This window comes from Manis javanica, chromosome 15 (genome assembly GCF_040802235.1).
Source record: "Manis javanica isolate MJ-LG chromosome 15, MJ_LKY, whole genome shotgun sequence".
NCBI lineage: Eukaryota > Metazoa > Chordata > Mammalia > Pholidota > Manidae > Manis > Manis javanica.
Window position 1 is genome coordinate 43,858,877 of NC_133170.1, and position 24,721 is coordinate 43,883,597.

General features: G+C 47.8%; 2 protein-coding genes across 2 annotated transcripts; both read left to right on the plus strand.

Moving 5' to 3' along the window:
• The first annotated feature begins 5,350 nt into the window (after positions 1-5,350).
• LOC140846389 (uncharacterized) lies at positions 5,351-12,970 on the plus strand. The gene is made up of 8 exons (XM_073222404.1): positions 5,351-5,404; positions 9,080-9,270; positions 9,852-9,941; positions 10,265-10,431; positions 10,571-10,928; positions 11,150-11,316; positions 11,455-11,831; positions 12,580-12,970. Exons 1-8 carry the CDS (start codon positions 5,351-5,353, stop codon positions 12,868-12,870), a joined length of 1,695 nt encoding a protein of 564 aa, XP_073078505.1. The 3' UTR covers positions 12,871-12,970.
• Positions 12,971-13,008: 38 nt separating this feature from the next.
• LOC140846390 (ral guanine nucleotide dissociation stimulator-like) lies at positions 13,009-17,549 on the plus strand. The gene is made up of 9 exons (XM_073222405.1): positions 13,009-13,023; positions 13,133-13,236; positions 13,722-13,791; positions 14,528-14,593; positions 14,930-15,010; positions 15,543-15,587; positions 15,891-16,015; positions 16,123-16,226; positions 16,593-17,549. Exons 1-8 carry the CDS (start codon positions 13,009-13,011, stop codon positions 16,205-16,207), a joined length of 591 nt encoding a protein of 196 aa, XP_073078506.1. The 3' UTR covers positions 16,208-16,226; positions 16,593-17,549.
• Positions 17,550-24,721: the final 7,172 nt, after the last annotated feature.

Sequence of the window (24,721 nt, forward strand, 5' to 3'; positions counted from 1 at the left end):
TTCACTGCAGTCTTGAAGTTAATACAGCCTATCAATACTTTATAGTATGATTCTATATTTATGTTTCAATAAAAAAGTCAATGGTATAGCTGAATAGGAAGTTTTAAATAAGATTTTAAACTGTTTTTTTTACCTCTCTTTGGAGAATTACTAGACTAATACAGCTTGAACGGCTGATAATACTCTCAGAATGTGATTAATAGAAAAAGAAGTAGGAGACTACCCAACTAGTATTTGAGTCTGGGACACAGAGAGCAAAGAATTCAGAGAAGGCAGAAGTCACTGTCATTTTCTTACACATGGTATTCTGAAGACAAAAACACAAACCTTTAAAGCAAATTCATAAACAAGGTGAATCTCAGAAAATAAGCCTCCAAGTACACATAATATTCAGAATATATTTAATATTTTAGAAAATTTTCTGGAAAAAAAGTAGAATGGCAGAGGAGAATCTGTTTCCTTAAAGGAAAAACAATAATATGATTAACTTAAGTTTTACTTTATTTTAATTGAACCATGGATTCCTTTGGAGTATATACTCATTTTTCAGAATGGGGATAGAGGAAATTTTCAGATGGAGGAAACTTATGATGGTATAAATGATTGCACAGGTACACATTTAACTCAGTTTGGTAATGTAACTGTGAAAACTCTTCTTTGAAGAGATTTAACTTTGAAGACACTGTTGTAAGGTTTTCAATAAAATCTCAAAAACTCTGGAACTCAAGAATGAATGAGACAATGTATCTGAAGATATTAGCTATATATATGCTGGTTAATGTGTATACAAGAAACAAGATGAAAACTATTGTTAACAATTGCTTTCTTTGGGAAAAGATGCTGTCTTTTTTCTAACCTACTCATAAGTTTACTCAGCCTAAGACTCCCCTAATTTACAATTCTTCATGGGCAAGGTTGGCAGAACAACTGGCTTAATGCTGTGCTCTACTGGTCACGGGTGTTCCCTGCCCTTTACGCAATTCATTTTCCCAAGTCTGACTCTTGTTATTTTAACAGTCAGCCCCAGTCTCTGCCTCTGTATCTCTCAAACTATACGCCAAAGAATTTGATCCAGCCTTTCTTCTGTATTATGGTGAAAGTTCTTCAAATCAAGGGTCACGTATTTCTCCCTGCTAGATTTCCCCGGGAATCTTTTAAACCATTTTTGTATAGCAGGTATTTAAGGAAAATGAATTAATTCCCCGCCCCGCCACCGCCCCCCTCCAGTCCCTCATTCTGACTTTGATTCCTGGAGACAATGTTCACAGCTTTCTTTCATTTTTCTAATCTCCTTATGTCAAGAATATAACGTGACCCCACCATGGTCTCTAATTCTGGCTTTAAGTGACTTTCTTCTTCAAATGTGACCTGACTTAATTTTAGTGTGTTTTAGGGCTCTTTCCTCAGCTAAATAATGTTCTGATCTGACACTCACCCCACCCCCACATCTCTGACTTGTTTCTCCAAGTCTGAGATGCTGGCTACTTTATGTGTAAAAGCCCTTTGCAACTACGTAGGTATCAATGAATTTGCAACTTTGAATTTGTCATCAAAAGATTTTAAAACCCCTGTAGGCAAGTCAAGTAACAATCATCACCTTCATCCCCACCGCCACCACGGTCATCTTCGTCCCAACCTCCAGCTACCATTTCTTTAACTCCAGCCTGAGCCAGTGGCTCATGTTACTGGTTTCCCGCTTGTTCTCAGTTCTCATCTTCCCTGAGGAAAGAATTCAGTCCAGAGACCAAGTAGTGAGTGGAATCAGCCAGGAGTTTAATAAGAAAAATGAAAGTACGCCTGGAAAGTGGTCCAAGCGCCCAACTCCCGAGGGTCTGAGTGCCCCGCATGGGTCTAGATGCGGGAATTTTATAGGGCTGTAACGTCTGCTCTCTAGGAGGCTCCACCCCTGACTCTCCAAGACTCTGCCCAGGGCTCGCGACCGTTTAACGGCTGCGTCCGAGGCTCCTTGGCAGTAAGTGGGCGGCTGCGCACGCGCCGCCGTTGGAGTTCTGAGGTCATGCGCATGCCCAATGTGGATGTTTTGTCCTCAAGGGCCGAGCGCCCAAAAGGAAGGTCATATCGTGGTCAATGTCCCGCCGCCCGTACCTTCATCTGCGCATGTCTGGCTAGTGTGGGCGAAGGGGCAGGATGCTCTGAGCACCCCGGGCTGTTTGTGTGGGTGGCTTCCATTTCCATATGCTCTTGGCTCGTATCTGTCTGCCAAATGGAACCCTATGGTAGACATTGTAAACACAATCACTATTTCTCATGAATCTTCAAAGTACACAAATAGAGAATATACAAGTCTCAGCATGTAAGTGGCAGATCCAAGGTCACATAAACTTATCTAGGACTCAGAGCCACATGAGTCTTAAAACCTATGCTTGTTGGTTCTATTTTATCATGATGCTTAAATTCAGAACATAAGGAAAAGGGTATTTAGTCCTTCTACCTTTCTGGTCTACATTATGTCTGCCCTCGACAGTCTTAGAATACATGATAAGACAGAGGGGGAGGGAGAGAAGAGAGAGAGAGAGAGAGACAGAGAGACAGAGAGAGAGAGAGAGAGAGAGAGAGGAGAGAGAGAGAGAGAGAGAAGAGAGAGAGAGAGAGAGAGAAGAGAGAGAGAGAGAGAGAGAGAGAGAGAGAAGAGAGAGAGAGAGAGAGAGAGAGAGAGAGAGGAAGGAAGCAAAGGGAACAGAAGGGAAGACAATGAAAACAAGGAAGGGAAAAGTAGGGAAGGGGGGAAAAAAGGGAAAGAAAGAGAAGGGGGAGGGAAGGGAACGGATGGGAAGGGAAATGAGTCATAAACTTTTATCTTCCTGGCTTCTCGAAACATTGAAACAACTGGCATGCCAAGATCAACAAGTGGGAGAGGCAAAGAAACAGCTAGGTGAGCCTTCCGCTCTGGCAAGCACTTTGCATGACTCCATAGAAGCTCTAACGATTTCTGCCTCACGGGTATATTTTCCAATTTTGACAATATGATTGATGTACACCCGACCTACTTAGGTATGCATGTTTATGACACATAATCTCAGTGAAATCACAGAGAACTTTGCCATTTATTCCGGCTCATGAAACACAAAGGTGTATATACATCCTTTCTTCTGCCTTGACTCCAGTGATCTTTTCTCCTGGGCTTTATCTTTGGGTTCAGTGAAAGAAACTCATTCCTGTTTGATTTTCCCGGCGTTTTTTTTTTTTTAATGTTTATTAAACTGAAAGGTATCCAATGTTATACTGAAAACAAAATTCATTCAAGAAACGGTAACAAGTGTGCAGCAACAAAAAGAGAACTCAGAATTAGTATATAAAAAAAATTGTGGATGAAGCAATGCAGTGTGAAAATTAACTCTTGCAAGCTAGAATCAATTTGGTACATTGAAACTAAAACCTTTGTCAACTTGTTATTTTTGTAACCAGGACATAAGAAAGCAAATTTATGGCAGGTGATCATCAAATTGGCCGTCCGGCCCCCGCCGCATCCCCACTCCGTCGCCTGCCGCCCCCTTCCACCGCTGACCTCCACTCCCTCCGGCCGCTGAGGCCGCCAATCTCCCTGCAGAATTACTCCCCTTCTCCTCCCCTGCCCACCCCTCCCCCCAAGGTATTCCCGAAGCCCTCATCAGTCCCAGGAACCATATTCCATTAATCAAACTTTTGGACAGGGTTGGGTTTTTCCCCTTCGCTTTCCTAACTTGGTGTCTTCCATGCTTTAATTCTTTCTGCCCTGCCAGCACCTTCAGTGGCTTCTAAAATGAGGCTTGCTTTCAAGAGTGACAGTAAATTCTGAATCAGGGATCCCGAGCTCATGAGAATGACGGCTCTCCGCCTGAGTCCCGTCCACCTGTCCACCCTCTGCCACAGCCTTTCCCTTTCCTCATGCTGCCACTGATGGCCCTCCTGCAGGTTCCCACCCATCCCAACTCGGGGGCAAAGAACACCGACCTTGGAATTTTCATCTTCCACATTCAGGGTGCACACATCAACAAAACATATCTGCATCAAATTAGGAGGGTGCATTTAGAAAACACTAGACAAAAAAAAAAAAAAAGAGAAAAGAGAAAACTCTAGAGAAAACACCATAATTTCTCTTTCTAGGAGATGACAGCACCTACCTTATAGGGTTCTTGTGAAGACTGATTGAAATAGTGCATGTAAAGCTTTTAGCAAAGTGCCTGTACACAGTAAGTACTCAATGAATGTTACTAATTTGATTATCATTAGGCAGGAAGGATCTTAGCATGACTATAGTTCATAAATGAGATTACCTAACTGCAAGAGAGAGGATCAAAATACAATATTCACATTTTTTGAGAAAACTGAGAAGAGAAGTGGCCTGTCCAAGAAACACAAGCTCAAAGGTAGAACTTGTATTGGCACTTGATTCCCCTGGCTCTCAGTTTAGAGCACTTTCTACACTTGTGTCTCAAAAGGTGGTATTCCTTTTTTTTAAACTATTGAAGATACAGAAGATTTTAAGTGGTACATGGATAAATATTTCTGTGTTTAATAGGTGCATTTTTTATTGATCATTAGGAAAAACATACTAGAACATCAAAATTGTGATGGACAATATTGCTTAGGGTGATGGTAATTGTCAAATGTATTTAAATGTTAAGTGCATTTTAAACCATTGTTTAAACATTGGTTATGCGGCCGCAGGCATGTGTGCAAGGTAGATTTGTACAGCCCCAAAGGACAGTAAGATCACGAGAGGAAAGTGGTAAGATACAAAATGATTCCTCCCAAGGAAAGTAAAGAATTGCTGTATGGGTATAAATATCCTATTATTGATCAATAATATTAAGTAAATAATAGTATGAGAGGCACTCGAACATAGTAAAAACTGTGAAGTGCTATGCAAAGCACTTGACATTTGGGAAACAGAGCCTGATATATTTGCCCCCCTGAGGGGGGATCCCACTTTAGTGCACCTTACAGGCAGCGAGGTGACACCCTGATGATTTCAGCGGTGTGAGGTCATAGAGGCTGGTAACCAGGCAACCACCACTGCCCCCTCCCCTCAGTCGGCTCCCTGGCCTTCCCTCCCCTAGCTTTTACCTCACTGCTCATCCTGCCCCTCCATTGATCTGTCCCCAGGTGATGTATAAGTACGCTGGTCCCTGCACAGACCTTAGTGAGCTTGCTTGTGCAAGGAAATCCCAGTATCACCATCCATTAGTCTGTCCTGGGCTCTAGGACATCTATACCCATACACCAATTCTTTCCTTTGAGAGTGGTGAGGCCACACAAAGGTTTACATCAGAGTGGGACGCAACCCCTTTGTGCTGCAGGCTGGGGACACTTTGGGAGTCCAGGGAAGGATGGCCAGGGCAGGGCAGAAATGGAGGTCACGCTGACAATGGTGGTGATGGGGGCCATCACCCTCACCTGCTTGGTGGGACTCCTGGGACACATCACTTGACTTTTCTACCATTTCCCAGGGAACAAGGAATGGTTACTTGTCTTCTTGCTATTGGGCTGTAGCAGGCCTTTATATAGTGTAAGTACATGTCCTTTGTTGAAGGTATGATTTGCAAGTATTTGCCCCCAAGTCCATGTGTGGCTTGACTTTTCTTTTCTTTAACAACATGACTCATGAGGGAAATGGAAGTGAAATGTAGGTGGAAAACATAATGAGATCCTGCACATTAGAATGGCTAAAATAAAAAATGTGAGTGAGAGAAGACATGAAGGTGGTATCAGAGTCCAAGGGTATTGTGTGGAGAGGGGGCAGCATAGTGGGATCCATACACAGCCCGCTGCATACACAGCCCGCTGCACAGGGCAATAGGCACTTGGCAACAGCATCAGCTGAAAGGTTCCCAGCAGGAAGGGCCAGCTCTGGTACTCACAGCCCAGAATAACCCGAAGGACTGGCGGGGCCATGGGCCATGGCCAGGAAAGGCTGACTCCTAGGATCTGTAGCCTCACCTGTTTACTAAACAGAAACGTCAGTAAGGCCCAAGTTGCCGTTGTGTTTTTCTTGTAGATTTCTGAAAGTGGTAACAAGTGTAGCAGCAGCAGCAGCAGCAGCAGCAGCAGCAGGGGAAACAGGAATAAGTGAATTTGTACTAGAAGAAAAGGGGAATCCAATCTTTGTTGAAAACTGAACACTAACATTCACTGGAAAGTGAACCCAAGTAGTCCCAGAAACTTTGTAAGCACTAACAGGGGTGGCGGGGTGGTGGGGTGGGGGTGGGGGGCAGTTTCTAATTGTTCTTCAGGTTTTCTGAGTCTGAGGGTCAGAGATAATGCTGAAAGCTCATTTGTTTCAAGCCCAAGCATCCAGTCCCCAGGGACTGAGGAGAAGCAGAAAAGAAAAACAAAAAGCTAGTGAATCCGTGCAGGAATGTCTGCTTGGCCCCTTGCAAGCTGCTACTTTATGTGTCTGCACCCCAGCCTCTCCCACGATTTCCCCTCCAAAAGCCCTAACCGCTTGTGTGTCAGGAGGACGGTAGTTTTTTAAGGCAGGAGCTTTTCACTCCCTCATTTGCCAGCAAGTCAGTAAACTGTTCTTTCCCACCCCAAAACCTTGTCATTGTGTTTTGTGATTTGCCTTCAGGGAGGACCCAGTTTAGGTATCAGGAGTAGCACCCCCCAATCCGCCCCCCGACTGAGTGCCCTCAGTGTCGCTCCTTCAGCGCCAGAGGCCACGGGGCCCAGTTGCCCTGGAAGAATGCAGAGCTCCTGCCTTCCTCCTTGCTAGCCACAGGGGACTGTACTGGCAAGGAATTCATGCTGTGTGGCAGGTCAAGCACAAGCCTCTAGGACTCCCTCTAAAGTGTGTATTGAAAGCAGTAATGCATTCCAGGAGAGGTTACAGAAACCGGTGTCACCGCCAGGGATTTGAAAGATGTAGGGGTGGTGATTTCCACATACTCTTATAGAAGTCACTCATTTGGCCTACTCAGAAAACAGGTGAATCTTGGAGATGACAGTGCATGATTGTCAATGTAATCACAGTGTCTCAAATTGCAGTTACTGCTGCACATGGGGCTTCATCACTTGACCCCCAAGAACTAGTGTGTAACTATTGATCAGGAAAATGCTCTTTGTTCTCTTCCTGTTAGGAAAGACCAGCAGAGCAGTTAGCTTTCAGCCAGCAAGGAGACAAACTATCTCAGAGGTATATCAAATTTCCAAACTTAGGTTCTAATTTAGTCAGAAGGAATCTTCATCTCTTTTTCTCTTCCAGAAGATGTCACACTGGCCCATCCCATTGATGGTATTATGCGTATTAGACCCAGTGATCAGGAAGTACAACTTGTCTAAGCATATTGATAGCACAGTCACGTGTCAGAAGGTGGGAAATAAATCCAACAAAAATTCAGGGGCCTTTTGCCTTAGAGAAGTTTCTAGAAGTCTATCGTGTGGACCTGCCAAGCTCTCACTTCCAAGGTGATGAATAAGAGGCTGTATCTGGTCTCCGCTTCCCCCTACTCACAAAGAAAGAAAGAGCACAGCAGCCTGGTGGACCACCTCGGATTTCAGAGGCAGCATAGACTTCATTTCCAGTGTGCTACTCTGACTCATTCACTGATTGGTCTGAAAAGCACCTAGTTTGAGAGCAGCCTGGACCTTTGGAAGGTGGATGCCAGTAGATGACACCACCTGGATCTCCTCTCATTGCCACCCCTTCAAGGTGCACAACTGAAACTGGCGTAGAGGGGAAGTGACTTGCCCAAGATCACAAGGCCCGGACCTGGGTCTGACTTGCGTGGTGTTCCACGCTCCATGCCAAGCAGCCCCAACAGCTGGAGGTGTCGTCCATATATCGTGAGGATGTCCCCAGGGAGGAATGTCTGACATTACCCTGCCTGTGCAGGTTGGGACGTTGGGCAGCTCCTGGGAGGTACCGTGGCTTCAGCAGGACAGAGAAGTGGTGAGACAAAGAGGCCTGAGCTCAGCTCTTGTTTCCTTAGAGCTGGGACCCTGGTGACATTGCCAAAGAGCGAGGGGAGGGCTCTGGTGTAGATTTGTGTAGTCATGCATGGCAAGGGCCAGGAAGGTGGGCAGTCAGCAGCCCAGAGGGGCATGTGGGTATGTCTGAGTGCAGGGAGGGGCCCAGGAAATGGAACCTTCAGGAAGTGATGTCTCTGATGACACGCCCAGTAGAACCTGAATTGTGATCCGGTGCCCATTTACTGGTCACAGACCCCAGTCCTGCTCACTTGACCGGAGGCGCTCGACAGAGCAACATGCGGTCTTGTTGTGCAGAGCATTCTGAAGGTGTGGGAGTCAGGGAAGCCGAGAGGAGCAGTCTTTCTGCTCGCTGCGGGCGCTGGCTCAGCACCCACCTCCAACGCCTCTGTCCGTGTTTCCCGAGGAGCCCCGAGGTAACACAGGGCAGCCCAGAGCAGGCCACTCCAGGGCCAGGCCCCAAGTGTGACCCATCCCGGGCTGACCTTCCCACCGGCCCCTTCCGTGTGTGTGTGGTGGGTGTGGGGCATGGGTGGGACGGAAGTCTGGGGAGGAGGGTGGCCATTCCTGGGTGGCAGCATGTTGTGAGGTGGTGGCCCCCCGGCGGGGTAGTCAGTGTCACAGCTCTGGTCTCATCATTCAGGATGTGGAGGTGAGTGTAGGGACCAGGCACTTCCACCCACATGTTAATTCTGAGCCTGAGGGGGTGTCCTCTCCTTCCCTCACGGAGTGGATTTCTATTGCAGATGGCCCTGTGTGCCTGATGTCGGGGGCAGGATTTGAGGCCCACATCTCCCCCTGAGGGGAGGTCCAGGCAGCCCCGGGTGGCCCCTCCCAAGCTACTGGGCGCTGGCTTTTCAGAGCTCCACCCTGGGGAGCGTGTTGGAGCTGGTGGATGGATTCCCCTACTCCATCTCCCAGGACCTTGTTCAAAACCTGGCAACCTGCCAGGGCCCTCCCAGGGCTTCCCCATGAGAGTGTCCCAGGACAGTCCCATTCCAGAAGGCCTAGAATCTCATTCCCTGGGGCACCCCTTCCCTCTTCTTGATCGCACCCCAGGGGTCTGGGGACTCTCAGGTGAGTTGCAAACCTCCCTCGTCTTGGAGGTTCCTGGGTTCCCCACTGACTATATCCCTGCTGACCCCCTCAGCGTGAACATGAGTCAACTGTCAATGGGAGTGAGGTTCCCAAGCGCACGGCTCCCCGGACGGGTGAGAGGAGGAAGTGGAGGAGGTGCACCTCCCGAGTGGATCCAGCTATAAACATCAGCCGGAGCACTCCTGAGTTCACACTCCCTCCCGAGGACGCTGACCAGCCGACCACGGGCCAGCGGCCCCCCCGGTGAGCCTCCACCCCACCTCCTCGGCACAGTCAGGCCTCTGCCCGCAGCCCGCTGTGTGTCTTGAGTGTCTCCACACGTGTCTGAGCTGCCACATGCTCCTCTGACAGGCAGGGTGGCTGGTGATCAGCCTGTTAGGTTGCCCATGGGGATTACGAGAGGAGTCTTAGATGGGCTCCCCTGGTCCTGGGCAGTGCAGAAAGGACTCCCGGCCAAGCTGGGCCACTTTGGTGCTATTACTCTTTTGTACTCGATGAAAAGCCTTTGGCCTTACCTATCAGGCACTTCAATTTGGAAAAGCACATGGAAAGAAGCCTTGGGAACGGGGAGGTGGGGGCTCGCAATTCCCTGTGGCTGGTCCTGGTCCTTGTCCTCACCGTGGCCAGATGAAGGACCCCTGGGGGCAGCAGAGGGGTACCTGGCAAGGTTCTGTTAGGACTTCCTTCAGCAACAATAGGTATGAAGCACTCACTTTGTGCAGGCCCTTTGGGGACACTTAGCATAACTGAGTGAAGGAAGCAGACAGAATACTGGGACCCTGTCCCATGTGGAGTCGGGCAGTCACTTCAGGCATCATCCGCAGGTCACGGCCGGAGAGCGTCACGGGCGATGCCCTCATGGCCTCCTCATGTAACAGGGGGCATGACAAGAGGCCTGAGGAGGATCTGAAAATGTGAGCATTCACTGGGTCCAGAGGGGGCACGGTCCATCTGCTCAGAAACGGCGGAGGAGGAGTTTGGGGCTTGGGGCAGGGGAGCTCAGCAGAACCCAGCAGGTCACCGATCTTTGGATTGCCACAGGAGAGCTGATGACAGGGGATGTCCTATTTGGGAGGATGGGAAAGGATGGGATCCCAGGACAGACACACAGGGTCTGTAAGGTGAAGGGCAGGTGCCTGGACAGGCAGGGGAACGCACAGTGGCCACGCCCGCAAAACGGTGGGCTGGGAGGGCAGTGTGGCTGGAAAGACCAGGCTTCTCACTCTTCTACCCCCAGGCCCAAGCCCCACCCCGGTATCCGACGGGCTAGGCGCCATGCCTGGGAGCCAGCTCATGTGCCCAGCGTCCTCCATGGCATCCAGCCTTCATCCATCCCAGAGGGCCGAGTCCTCCACCACTTGGTCCAGGAGGAGCACCTGGGGCCCACGGTGGCTGAGCTGGAAGGTGAGGGGCTGCAGCCAGGGGACCGTCTAGGGTGGGCTTTCCAGACTGGGGTTCCCTTCAAGGCAGTGAGGGCTTTTCTGTCATCGTAAGGTGTGGGGAATCAGCCCCGGGGTGACCGTGTCCCTGTGTCCTGCTCCAGAACCACGGCAGATGCAGCTGGCTCCAGAGGCACAGGGAGGGCCGGATTCATCACTAGAGCCTGTTGAGGATCCCTGTGAGACCCCTGTGCTGGAGCTACGGCCGGTGTCACCTGCTTCAGGCCCTGCAGAGCCGCAGAATATCCCAGCAGTGGCCTCAGCCCTGGTGCCAGGCCCTGAGCTCGAGCCCCATGAGCCGTCAGGCACGGTACCTGGAGTACTTCCCAGAATGGCACTGATCCTGGCCGAGCCAGAGTCATGTCCAGAGTCCATCAGCCCCTGTGGTGTGAACACCTGGGATATCCCAGGAGTGGTCTCATGCCCCGAGCTGGAGTCCGATGTGCCATCAGAATGCAGCAGGTCAGCGATCTTTGGATTCCCATGGGCAGGCTGATGACTGGGGACATCCTATTTGGGAGATTGGGAAAGGATGGGGTCCCAGGAGAGACACACAGTGTCTGAAGGGGAAGGAGCAGTTGCTTCGACAGGCAGGGGAATGCCCAGTGGCCAGTCCTACAGAAGGTTGGGCTGGGAAGGCAGTGGAGCTGGAAAGACCAGGCTTCTAACACTTCCACACACAGGCCTACCCCCAGTCCCGGGATGCGACTGGCTGGGTGCCATACCTGGGAGCCCAAGCATGTGCCCAGCGTCCTCCATGGCAGCCAGCTTTCATCCATCCCAGAGGGCCGAGTCCTTCACCACTTGGTCCAGGAGGAGCACGTGGGGCCCACGGTGGCAGAGATGGAAGGTGAGGGCCTGCAGCCAGGGAACCATCTAGGGTGGGCTTTCCAGACTGGGGTTCCCTTCAAGGCAGTGAGGGATTTCTGTCATTGTAAGGCATGGTGAATCAGCCCCGGGGTGACCATGTCCCTGTGTCCTGCTCCAGAACCACGGCAGATGCAGATGGCTCCAGAGGCACAGGGAGGGCCGGATTCATCGCTAGAGCCTGTTGAGGATCCCCGTGAGACCCCTGTGCTGGAGCTACGGCCGGTGTCACCTGCTTCAGGCCCTGCAGAGCCAGAGGATGTCCCAGCTGTGGCCGCAACCCCGGTGCCAGGCCCTGAGCTGCAGCCCCATGAGCCCTCAGGCATGGTGCCCGGACCACTTGATGGAATGGCACCAGGCCTGGCAGAGCCCGAGGCAGTACTGGAGCCCACCAGCCCCTGTGCCGTGAACACCTGGGATGTGCCGAGGGAGGAGGAGCCGACCATCCTGGCGTTTCCCCCTCGCCTGGTGGCCGAGCAGCTGACCCTGATGTGTGCGGTGAGCAGAGCGGGCTCTCTGGGTCAGGCGTGGGCCTTCCCTGTGTCACGGGCTGCCTCAGACCTGCTATGGACTCATGTGATCTGGGCCCAAGTCCCCACAGCTTCCCCACGGACTCACCCCGTGTCATGAGAGACTCTCCTCACCCACAAGCCTTCAGTGACCATACAGGGACAGTATGGCTAGCACTTAGGGATACTTGCAGACCAATGAGGAGGAATGGAGGGAAGGTGGGCAGGGCCTGGCTGGGATGGGAGGGGCAGGAAATGGGAGGCATGCTCTGGGAGGTGCCGCCAGGGCCTTAGGTCCTTAGGCCATTGGCCTGGCAGGCCTCCACAGACTCTCCACTTCAGAGGCCCCTGCCATGGACCTGACTGCATGGGAGACACAGACACCAAGAAAGGCCCTGGGTGGAATTGTTTTGGGGAAAACTGCACCTGAGTGGGCAGCTGGATCTACGGGGTTGCAGAATGGAAGGCAGATGCCCCAGGATGGGCAGGGTGAGCTGCCTTGTGTGGCAGGGAGGAGGTGTGTGAGGGTGTCTGCGAGCAAAGCCCCTCTGTTCCTCGCCACTGTGGCGTCCTGTGTATCTGGTCCTGGGAGCCTCAGTGGATGGGGTCCGAAGGCCAGTTGGCCACAAGGCCTACAGCACATCCTCAGCTGCGTGGGCTCCAGCTCTGACCAGAAACTCTGCCTGGGCATATGGGCACCAGGGGCACAGCAGGATGACACCCCTTGTCATCCCCAGGTGCTGTTCACCGAGGTGGCATATGCTGAATGCCAGGCCTACTTTTGGCACCAGTCACAGATGGGAGGCCTTGAGCTCCTGGCCCCCACCATCCATCGCATCATCAGGCAATGCGGTGACACGGCTAATTTGGTCACCTCTTCCTGCCTCGGTGCCCCGAGCATGACATCCCGGGACAGGGCCCGAGTGGTGAAGTTCTGGATCCAGGTGGCCAAGGTATGTCATTGGACAGCCAATGGGGTCCATCCTGGCATCTTGGGAACTGCTCCCCTCCTTTGCCAGCCATCATGATGGATGGCTGCCATCTGACCCAGCACAGTCCCTGGGTCCCTCGAGCCAGGGGTGTGCAGACCTGCACTTGTAGGCCTCAGCGGTGGGACAACCGTACCTGGCCCCTTTCTTGAGTTGAGCTACAGTCTTCCACCCAGGATGGCTGCTCTCCTGGTACCAGGTGTGCTGGACTCCCTGGGTGTCTGTCTCCTTAAGGAAAGGAGTACATGGGGTGACAGAGCAGAGAGGCAGGCCCCTCTCTCAGCTCTGTCTTCCCTCCCAGGAGTGTCTGGCCCTCAAAAATTTTGCGTCCCTTCGTGCCATTCTCTTGGCCCTGCAGAGCCCAGCTGTACGTCGTCTGGAGAGCACCTGGCGACATGTTCCCTGGTGGGTTGTCCTGTCCCCAGGACTAGGGCACCTAAGAGGATAAGGTCACCCCTAGGTTTGGTAGTTTCCATCAGTCGGCTGGGACTTCCCGGGAGGCAGCAGAGCCTAGGGACAGGGATCGTGGGCTCTCGGATTCCCCTGTGGGGTTAGGCCAGGGGTTCTCCTGGAAGAATCGGTTTCCTGCAATGTCAGGTGTGGGTTGAAACCAATTGGAGATTTTGAGCATGTGCTCTTCAGCAGGAGGTCTCTGCCCCAAGGACAGTGACCTGGCCCAAAGCAGATTTGCCCCCATGAGGACTGGGAATGGAGGCCCAGGGTGGAAACATGCAGCCCCCTCCGCAGGCCACGGATTCCCCAGGGCTCAGGGCTGTGGTGGAAAGCCTCATGCAGGCTTGTGGATCTCCTGGGTGCCCCAGGAAAAGGGTCTGCCCCCAACTCTCCACCTACTGGCCATGTGTCTCCCTCTTCCTCTCCCCTCCCCTTAGGAAGAGCTCCAGGATATATAAAAACCTTAAAAAGAGGGACAAGGGCATTAACAGGAAGTGGCTCCTCGAGGTAAATGGAGGGTCCTTGGGGCAAGTCCTCTGTTGTGCTGTGGCCCATACTTGGGGCAGACTCGAGGTGTGTGTGGGGTGAGAGGGGGTAGCTGATGGGGAAAGTAGGGTCCAGCAGGACCCCGAGGGTCCTGCTTGTCTCCCTCCCTTGCTCCACTTGACTGGGGACCTGACAACCAGTGAGGACCAGAGGATGGTACCCCAGTCAGGGCTGGGGCTGGCATGTGGTCAGCAGCACGGGTAGGGCCTATGGCTGAGCAATGTCGGCCTCTCCCCTGGGTCCCCTGAGCTGGTCACTGCCCCACTGAAGCCTTGGGCATCTCATCTGGTCATCAAGGATTGTCACCTTGGGGTGTGGGCCTCCCAGGTGAGCAGGGTCCAGGGAGCACAAAATGGGCTTCAGCTTTGTGCCCATCCCACCTGTTCGTGTGAGGGGAGCTCTGGTGAGAGCCAGGTGACAGACAGTAAGTCCTCAGGGCACCCTGGGAGGCAGAGGGATCTCCCCTGGCACTCTGTAGGTGACGAAACCCCTTAGGGCGTCCAGCCATGGCCCACAGACACCTGTGAGTATTAGTGAGTGCTTGAGCTGGGATCGCCCTAGGCTGAGAGCCTGTTGGAGGTGGGGACAGCATAGGTACTAGGAGACTCAGAGGGCAATGCATCCATCAAGCAAGGTCTGGTGGTGGGAGGCCATGTGGGAGGGAAGCATGAGCACTTGAGTGTCCTGGACCTTGCAGGAGGCGAAGTCCATCGCGACGAAACTGCTGTGGGCCACCAGGGGATCCCAGGGTAGGAAGCAGCAGGTGAGAGTGGCGTGGCGCGGGTCCTGGGTGGTGGGGGCGACCTTGTACCTGCTCCTGGTGCCAGCAGCCCTGAGCTGCCAGCACTGGGGTGACCAGGAGGAGGGCGAGAGCAGCTGGGTACAGGGGGAAGTTGGAGGACAGGTGCAGGGACCACAGGTCCTGGGATTGGCCACAAGCCAGCCCTGGGAGGGACCAGGAGAGCAGCGCAGGGCGAAGGGAGGGGAGGGAGGCAGCACAAGGGTGGTCCAAGGGAGCTGGGGGCTGCAGGTGTGGGGTTCAGGGGAGGCTCTGTGGGTGCCCGTGAGGCAGGTGGGTACTCATCACCTCCACACCCAGGTGGCACAGGGCATGGTCCCCTTCCTCGGACTGTTCTTGGATGACCTGCTCGTAGACAAACTCCCGGAACATAATGAGGATGTGAGTGAGCCCAGAGGGGCATGGGTGGTGGGGGGGTGGGGCAGGATGGTGAGCTTTAGAGAGGAGAGAGGCCCCAGTGAGCCCGGAGCTCGCAGCACCCGGCCAGCCCTCTCCTGAGAGTCTCCCATCCATCTCACGAGCTGGGCTGCTTGGAGAGGACTGCCAGAAGGATCCCCCTAAGCCCTGGTCCTGTCCCTGGGCAGGTGGGGCTGAGGGCTACAGGGGGCAGCATCTGAGCAGGACTGGCCTCCTGCTCAGGCGCTGCCCTAGCGAGGGGATGTTGCTCCTTCAGGGCAGGAAGCACATCATGGGGCTGGCAGTGCCTTCCCGCCTGAGGCCTCAGCTCCCTAGTCCAGTCCCCGTTCTTGGTAACCCCGATGCTGGGGTAGGTCTGGGTGCTATTTCTCGGCAGGCCTGCCCCTTGGAGGGCCCTGGCAGTCCTCCAACTTGAGAAAGAGTGGGGACATTCTGGCCCTGTTCTGGGCCCAGGGGACTGCTACTGATGCACTTTGTTTGCCTTCCTGCCTTCCAGGGTGACAAGACGAGCAAGAGAGTGTTGAGTGTAGTACCACATAAGGTGAGAAATGGAGTCAAGATCCCTGGGCAGGACCCCGTCTGGCCCATTCCCTGGGTCTAACGTGTCTTGACAGAGTTAAGATATGCAGAGCTGGGGGCACTGAAGGCTTTGTCAAGTGGGGGATGGGGTGGCATCAAGGCCGCCTTCCTGGAGGAGGAGCTGGAGACCCAACAGTAGGAACAGGCAGGGCTGGTAGGCATTGGAGGGAAGGTGGTTTCCTTTGTGAGCAAAGATCCAGGACCATCCCACTGCCCCACTCCTCACTCCCCTCCTTGTCTGCATCCTGCCCTTCCTCTGCCCCAGGTCACTCTCGTCCTGGGTGAGATCTTGATGCACAAGCGCATGGCTGCGCTGTACTACCTGGAGCCCGATGAGCACTTTTTCAAGTCCTTTTTCCAGGCCGTGGAGCCCATGGATGAAGAGGAGAGGTGAGGCTGCCAGGAGGCGGGTGTGGGCTCCAGCTGCCAGCAGGCTCTTGGAGAAGGGCCCCAGACGTGTGGCTCCAGAGGCTCACAGGTGGCCCTCTGTCCTGCAGCTACAGCCTGTCCTGCCAGCTGGAGCCCCCACGCCAGAGGGCTGGCAGAAAGGGACTGTTTTTCTTCAGGTCCCACAAGAGTTAAACTTACTGGCCAGGGCCAGGTGAGTTTCTGGCTTGGTGCCATTGGCAAGGGGTGGGCTGTTCCCCAGTCTGCGGGAAGCTTTGGGCTCTGTTGGGTGTGGGGGAGTCCTAAAGACAGGTGGGGCTGGCATCCCAGCTCCACTGCCAGTCCAGACCTCTCAGAGTGAAGGTTGATTCCCCTCCACCTCTGGGACCCAGTTTCCTTCTCTGTGAGTAGGTGATGCTCATGAGCCTTTCCGTGACAGGGAACCCATGGGTGCTGCTGATGGCCAGACCCTTCTGTACTGGGCCAGGAACACAGAGGGCAGAGGGGATGGTGTGGAAGCAGGATAATGGGGGGAACCCGGGATAACCTGCCTCTTCTGTTCACCTGTGTGGCCCTGCAGCTGCTGTCATCGGGCCCGCAACACTGCTGCTGCCCTGGCTACGTGCAGAGGAGAGCTTCTGCTTCAGGCAGGCAGCACCTGGCACCCCAAGACCCTAGTCTGCTTCCTGCTCCTCTTGCTCTACCTGCTCATCCCAGACCCTCTGCTGGGGCAGGTGCTCTGGTACCTCCTCTGTTGACAGACTCGGGCAGCTCTCCAGCATCCCGCTGCATCCTCAAGGACCTGTACATAGCTGCGGCCAACCTGGCTACCTTTGTGCTGTGTCGCCCCCTCTACTCGTGTCCCGCTGCACAGAGAGGCAAGCTGCCCCACCATGCGGTGGGTGTCACCATTCGTGCATGTGTCCTCCTCCGTGTTTGATGCCATGTGCTGCCTGGGTGCCATCAGCCACTGTGTTGTAGCCATAGGGTTCCAGGGAGAGGTGGGGCCGTCTTCACCAGGCCCAGCCTATCCTGGGATGGACACAGGCACGGCACAGTGCTGCCTGGAACCACTGCCTCCTGTGTGCCCAGTGGAGGCTTCTGAGGATTCGGGTGGCTGGCAACCATAGGTTCTCATGGTATGCTTGCTCCCAAGGGAGCCCTGTGTGCAACTTCCTCCCCTCATCCCTGAGGAATAGCCTCCCATGTATTAAAGATGGTGTGAGAGGTGACATAGAGACCTCCTCCTGAAAGCATGTATTTTATGAAAATATAAGTAAAAGAACTTATCCTGAAAGAGTACCAGGAAAGAAGACTGCCCCAGACTGCATACACCTGGAGAAAAGGGCAGACTTCACGGGACAGATGATTATAAAATTTTGTCTTCCACATGCACTGTTTTATGAAAACTGAAAGAAATATCTGGAGTCAGTGCTATTCATGAATTATTGACCCATTCATGGACATAAAATGATACAAATAAAAGTGTTGAAAGAGAACGTGCCAGAGACCCAGTTTATAAAATCCCTATCCTGTTTTGCACTAATCCATGTCTCCTGTAAATGGGTGGCATTCATCATTAGTTTTTTCTTATAGCTGTAAAATATGGCACTTAATTCTTTTTGAATTAAAAAAATACTCTTACCTATATTCTGGTATCATTGTTAATGTACATAATGGATTTAATTTTTAATTGTAGGCATGGGAAATGTTTTTTTTGAAATAAGTGGAATATAATATAGGTTTTTAAGTGTCCTAAATTAGGTTTTATTTTTTCTTATAATAATTAAGAGTCTTTATATCTTCTACTCAGTATTCAGTTATTTAGGACCAGACTATGTTTCAATATTTGATTCATAAACATATTTTCATGCTTATCAGATGAAAGTGTAATAACATTTCTAACATCCTGGGGTATTAAGAGCTTATTCTCAGGTGACTTATCAGCTGAATATTCCTTATTTTCTCAGAAACATATTGTTCCTATCTCCCTCCCTTCTGCTTCCAAGTGCGGAAGCCTCCAAAGTCCTCTTTATACTATAGAACCCAGTCTACAACTGGCTGTAACAGATGAGACCCCTGACTCCAGCCAGAGAGGTTCTTTCTCCTGGAAGGTGGATATAAGTGGCAGAAATGGAGCTGTCTCTTCTGGTTACTAGTTCTGAGAATGTATGTGAGTGAATATACTGTCACATCGCAACTCCATATTGCTAGCTGGTGTTCTCACAATATTTATTTTAGCAGTAGTGGGAATAAGAGATAGGTAAGGCCATTATCATGAAATGACACAATAGATAATCTGAAATGACACAAAAGAAGAGCCTGACACACAAAGTTAACAGAGTTAACAATGTTATGTTATCAAAGTTAACAGTTATGTTTATTCACTTAGTTGTGGATATTTCACAACGTGCATGTATATAAAGTCATGAAGTCACCTTAAATAAACACCTAAAATATACACAATTTTTTAAGAGAAAAAAAAGTATTTTATTTTTAATAACCACAGTTATTACTAATGGGATGTGTGTGCCTGTTGGGCACTGCCCAGTTCTCAAATTTGGAATCAGATTGCTCACCACCATCCTCATTTCTTGTTCCACATTGATTTTTACTCAGTGCCTGCTTTTTATCCTAGCAACCATCAAATACCTAGCTTCACAATAATGTGACTTCATTGAAATGACCTAACATTGAAATTGCAGTTTCCAGCAGGTGTCAAATCTCATTGTGGTTTTCTTGAAAATTAAAATTAAAATGTCCCATAACACCCCTCTGAGTTTCCTAGGAAACCTTAGCATGCAATTTGAATACTGTGGGTTTATTGCATGACTTTAAGTTTTTGATTTGATAATTTGTAGGTAGATATACCTTTTTTTAAAATTTATTTTTTATTTTGGTATCATTAATCTACAATTACATGAGGAACATTATGTTTACTAGGCCCCCCTTTCACCAAGTCCCCCCCCACCACATACCACATTAGTCACTGTCCATCAGCGTAGTAAGATGCTGTAAAATCACTACTTGTCTTCTCTGTGTTGCACAGCCCTCTCTGTGCCCCCCCCCACATTATACATGCTAATAGTAAGGCCCCCTTTTTTCTTCCCCCTCCTTCTCCCTCCCTTCCCACCCATGCTCCCCAGTCCCTTTCCCTTTGGTAACTGTTATTCCTTTCTTGGGTTCTGTGATTCTGCTGCTGTTTTGTTCCTTCAGTTTTTCCTTTGTTCTTACATTCCACATGTGAGTGAAATCATTTGGTACTTGTCTTTCTCCGCCTGGCTTATTTCATTGAGCATAATACCCTCTAGCTCCATCCATGTTGTTGCAAACGATAGGATTTGTTTTCTTCTTATGGATGAATAGTGGCTCATAGATTCCATTGGGTATGTGTACCACATCTTTATCTATTCATCTATTGATGGACACTTATGTTGCTTCCATTTCTTGGCTATTGTAAAAAGTGCTGCGATAAACATAAGGGTGCATCTGTCTTTTTCAAATTGGGCCGCTGCATTCTTAGGGTAAATTCCTAGAAGTGGGATTACTGGAATTCCTAGAAGTGGTATTTCTATTTTGAGCTTTTTGAGGAACCTCCATACTGCTTTCCACAATGGTTGAACTAATTTACATTCCCACCAACAGTGTAGGAGGTTCCCCTTTCTCTAAATATACACAATTTTAGATTGCCAATTATACTTCAATGAAGCTGGAAAAAGAAGTAAAACACTTCAAAGCAGCTCAACCAAATGGGAAGAATTTTTGTAATTCCTAGGGGAAAAGAACTACTAGCCAAATTTAAAAGCCCCTCATTCTATCAGTCAAATGGTTGAATATTGAAAGCATTTCTTTCAAAACCAGTAACAAGCCTAGGGTGCTCAGTATGACCAGTTTTTCTCAACTGAATAAACTAATTAATTGGATATTATTATATCATTGTTTAAAATGTCTAAAAAAGCCACAGAAAATTATTTTAAAAATTTACTAATTTTGATGAATATTTCAAACAGAAGTGAAATAAGAAAAACAATGTAATTTTTTTTTTCTGTGCTTTTTTTTTTTTTGAGAGGGCATCTCTCATATTTATTGATCAAATGGTTGTTAACAACAATAAAATTCTGTATAGGGGGGTCAATGCTCAATGCACAATCATTAATCCATCTCAAGCCCAATTCTCGTCAGTTTCCAATCTTCTGAAGCATAATAAGTTCTTACATGGTGAACGAATTCTTACATAGTGAATAAGCTCTTACATGGTGAACAGTACAAGGGCAGTCATCACAGAAACTTTCGGCTTTGATCACGCATCATGAACCATAAACAATCAGGTCAAATATGAATATTCGTTTCATTTTTATACTTGATTAATGTGGATCCCACATTTCTCCCTTTATTATTATTATTATTATTTTTAATAAAATGCTGAACTGGTAGGTAGATGCAAGACAAAGGTAGAGAACATAGTTTAGTGTTGTAAAAGAGCAATTGTAGATGATCAGGTGTGTGCCTGTAGACTATGTACCAATCCAAGCTAGACAAGGGCAACAAAACATCCACGGATGCAGAAGCTTTCTCTCAAAACAGGGGGGGTGAGGTTCTAAGCTTCACCACTGAAAAACAATGTAATTTTTAACATTCTATTTCAACTTTTACATTACTTGCAGAAGAACATCTAATTAATGATACACATTTTAATAATACAATGGATTTGTTATAGATATTTCTAGAAACCTTAAATAAGTAGCTTGCACTCCCTTAAAATTTCAAATGATGTAAGGTAAGTCAATGTGTCCCTTAGGTCATGTTGAGAGATGAGTGTTGTTTAGTTTATAATTGTTGGTAAATCTGGGCTAGGAAAACTCATAACTACTTACAGTAAGTACAATATGACATAAGACACTAAAAGTCTGATTTGAATGTATTTTGTAGCCCATTTTGGATATAAAATTTTGTACAAAAGTCTATTGTGTTTTTATTCATCAGAAAAAATTAATCAATGTGGTTTTTTAACTTACCATTTATACTGACAAAAAAGACCACCACAAATAAGTCCATACATGATTTTTAATATAAATTACAAAAATGTAGTTAAGGTTATACTAATATCACATATAACAGCTTATTAATAACTTCATACAATTAATTTAATATATATTGTCAATTTAACCAATTTTACCAATTTTATATTAGAAAGTTATATTGTAAAATAAAAATAAAACAAATAATTGATGACTTTCTTATCAATTAGTACATTAGTAAAAGACTGTGTATATGTATACATACACGTACCCATGCACATATACACAGACATAAGCACATATTGGGGGATGCAATATTATTTATATAATTTCCTCTAAATTTGTCTATAGATTTCATGCAGTCCTATTTAATATTTTGCAATAAATTTTGGTGCAACTTGGAATACAAAAGGGCACACATTCATACATTATGGTATTCCATCATCTCACATATGGTGGATTCACAAAGAAAAACAGAAGAATTTAGAAGTGAATTTAAAGGGCCAGGAGGAATTACACACACCGTTTACTTATCATTGTAAAACCATCTAGGTTTACATAACTGTAGGTTTAAGTAAATGTTTCTATCTGGTGTTACAAAGAGAACTCAAAGTGAAATATTAGTATCACTTAAAAAACTCACTATAAAATCTACACTTACGTATATTATGTACATATGTATATTATGTAAGCATACATAAGTATATCTATATACATAATAAATACACATTTAAGTTATGTAATTAAAGTACAAGAAAGACAATTTTCCATTCAAAAAGCACAAACATTATCATGACTTTCTGGTGTGACTAAATTTGTGTGTGTGTGTGAATGTATATGAGTGTGTGTGTCCATTCTTGTGTGCATGCATGTATTTGAGTGCCTGTATGTGTACTTCTTTGTGTATCTTTTACAACTAAAACCAATATACATTAAATAAACACAGCTTTGGGGTCGGGGGACACGGGGCGGCCCGGCCGGCGGGGAGGGTCAGCCCCAGGCCGGGCGGGGAGTTGGGAGGCAGGGGCGGCGGGGGCGGCTCCCAGCGTGGCTGTACCCGGTCCCAACCCCAACCGCCACCCCGCCGCGGGCAGTAGCCGCTCGGGAGGCGGGAGGAGCGACCGCGGCCCTGCAGCCCAGCTCCGCGGAGGCTCTCGGCGAGCCACAGGCACCGGGCCCGCACCGCCCCAAGCCGGACGGTCAGCCCCGCGAGGGCGCAGCGGGGGAGCCCAGGAGGGGGTCGGCGAGGCTGGCATCCTGCAGGAGTGCAAACGCAGCCGAAAAAGGCGGCAGGACAGGATAAATCTTCAGATGAGAAAGTGCGAACAAAAGGGAAGAGGGGAGCAAAGGGAAAGCCGGCCGAGGTGGCGAACCAGGAAGCTGAAGGTTTACCCGCAGGAAACGGAGACACTGAACGCGAGAATCCAGCCTCTGATGACGCAGGAGATAAAGCAGCCAAGTCTGGTTAATATCATGCACTATGTCTTATCAGTGCTCCCTGTCTCCCCTCTTGTACAATCCAGAGGAATATTTTGTAAATGGCAAGTTTCTTCGTAGCTCTAGGAACATTTTTAAGAAGAAGGGGATCCCACCTCATCTCACTTTTAAGTGTAAATGCTTTTTTTTTAAGAGGTGAAATCATTCACTGGTTGTTTATTTTTTGGTACAACCAGAAAACAGTGGGATATTGAATATGGGACGCTTTGATTGTCTTGGGTGGGAGCTTAATGGGGGTAGATTTTATATCCTGTATTATAAACATGCTAAACGGCAATTTGGAGTCAGTCGTGCAATTAATATATCCTGAACATTTTAAATTACTTCTACTCCTGTGTTGTTTTTGGTAAGTTTCCTAAAGAAAAACCACTCCTTGATCCTGGCTTCCCTGTCAGAATTTTGTGCACTCTGTAACATCTTTGATCTTAGTAGTCCAGTTTTCCTAGTAACTTTGTTAATTTGCTGTAAAAGATTGAAAATCTGCATATGTAATGTATATGATAAGTTGTGAATTAGGGAAACTATGATGTAATAGCATATCAATATTTAAATATAATGGTACTTGATATTTTATTAAGGAAAATTTGCCTCCAAAGTTTAAGCTGGAAAGTCCCTGGAATAACTTGAGAAAAACATCACAAGTATGTGATTTTCTAGATATTCGGTACGTACGTTAAGAACTGTGTACAAATTGATATGTCTGTGTACTGATGCTCAAAAAATATTTCAATTCTAAAAGAAAAAAGATAAACACAGAATTTTACAGATACCATAAAGTACCATAGATAGTTTTTACTTTGAAATGCCTTGACTCAAAGTGCACTGACATGGGGGAATTTCGAGATTCTAGGTAAAATGTGGCTCCCCGAAACAATACATGATTATAAACAGGAAGAATAGAAAGGTAAGGAAGAAGAAAGTCAAAAAAGAAAAAAAAAATAGAAGCCTAATTTTGTCATTTGGCTGAGAGCAAAGAAAGAAATTTTGATAAAAATACAGAAGTAGGTTAAAAAATCAGCCGGAAACTTAAGACAATGCATTATAATGTGAATAGTACCTTCAAAAAACTAGTGTTAAGCATTTTAAATCAACTTCGCCAGGAAATTGTTTTACAGACCAGGAAAATTGTTAATTTTGAAGTAATTAAAAGTGTGAATTTAGAAAAATAGATGAAACTGGACTCCAGTAAATCAATATCATGTCTCAATGACTGTGACTTGAAATATTGGTTAAGTTGTATTTTTTTTCTGAATATTGGAATTTGGGCAGGAAAATGTCTTTTTTATTTATTTAACTCGACTTTCACTTTTATCATAAGAGATCAAGGTGTGTAATTTCATTAGTAGGTCTGATTTATTTAAAATGAACTCAAAATTTGATGATGTATGTTTTATCTATTTTTGTATCAGCTAGTAAAGATAAGAGCCTTGAAAACCTTCAGAACATACCTTAAACAAAAACTCAAAATATGAAAGCAACAATAGTAATAAGTGTTAATTTGTACAATAATAGCACTACCTCATTTTTTGGACATTTGAGCTTCTTTTAAAATATGTTTATTTCCAACAATTGTTTGATATCTATAGAACATGCTTTATTTCACTTCTGAGTTTTAGAAAGAAAAAATTGTTTTCCCTCCAGTACTTTGTTAAAAATTATATACTATGTTTAATCTTCACTTTAAATATTAAGAATTATAGTGATTTAACAATTTAATTGATCATTATAAATTGCCATAATTCATTTTTAGTTTGTAAAAATTAAGGTCATGAAGAACACCTGTTTTTTTCATATAAAACTGATAATAGCAAAACTTCAGATTTTAATCAATGTTTCTCACAGTATCAGGAAAAGGTAATTGCCTCCTTTATTCTCACACTACCTATAAATGCATTCTTCTTGTAGTAATTGCCAGCAAAGATGTTCATGTCTTCCAATTTAGTGGCCACGTTAACAGTGTACCAAGTACTTCAAGAGAAATTGAACATTTACTTTACCCTATCATTATGATATGGATATATAGCTATTGGATTCTGACTTTGAATCTATTTTTCTTCTTCAGCTATGCAGTGACATGTCCATGCTTTCACCACCCTTAGGATTACTATGATGTCTGGGTCATCTGATTTAATGAAACCACCATGATTACTGACACGACAATGGTTTAATTAAAATAAATGAGTAAAAAGTAGAA

Excerpts from the sequence above, each read along its gene's own strand:
- LOC140846390 (XM_073222405.1), top strand. Across the intron at positions 15,588-15,890 it reads TGAGTGTAGTACCACATAAG|GTCACTCTCGTCCTGGGTGA; the intron begins GTGAGAAATGGA and ends CCTCTGCCCCAG. Across the intron at positions 16,016-16,122 it reads CCCATGGATGAAGAGGAGAG|CTACAGCCTGTCCTGCCAGC; the intron begins GTGAGGCTGCCA and ends TCTGTCCTGCAG.
- LOC140846389 (XM_073222404.1), top strand. The coding sequence starts at position 5,351 with ATGGAGGTCACGCTGACAATGGTGGTGATGGGGGCCATCACCCTCACC. Across the intron at positions 10,432-10,570 it reads CACGGTGGCTGAGCTGGAAG|AACCACGGCAGATGCAGCTG; the intron begins GTGAGGGGCTGC and ends GTCCTGCTCCAG. Across the intron at positions 11,317-11,454 it reads CACGGTGGCAGAGATGGAAG|AACCACGGCAGATGCAGATG; the intron begins GTGAGGGCCTGC and ends GTCCTGCTCCAG.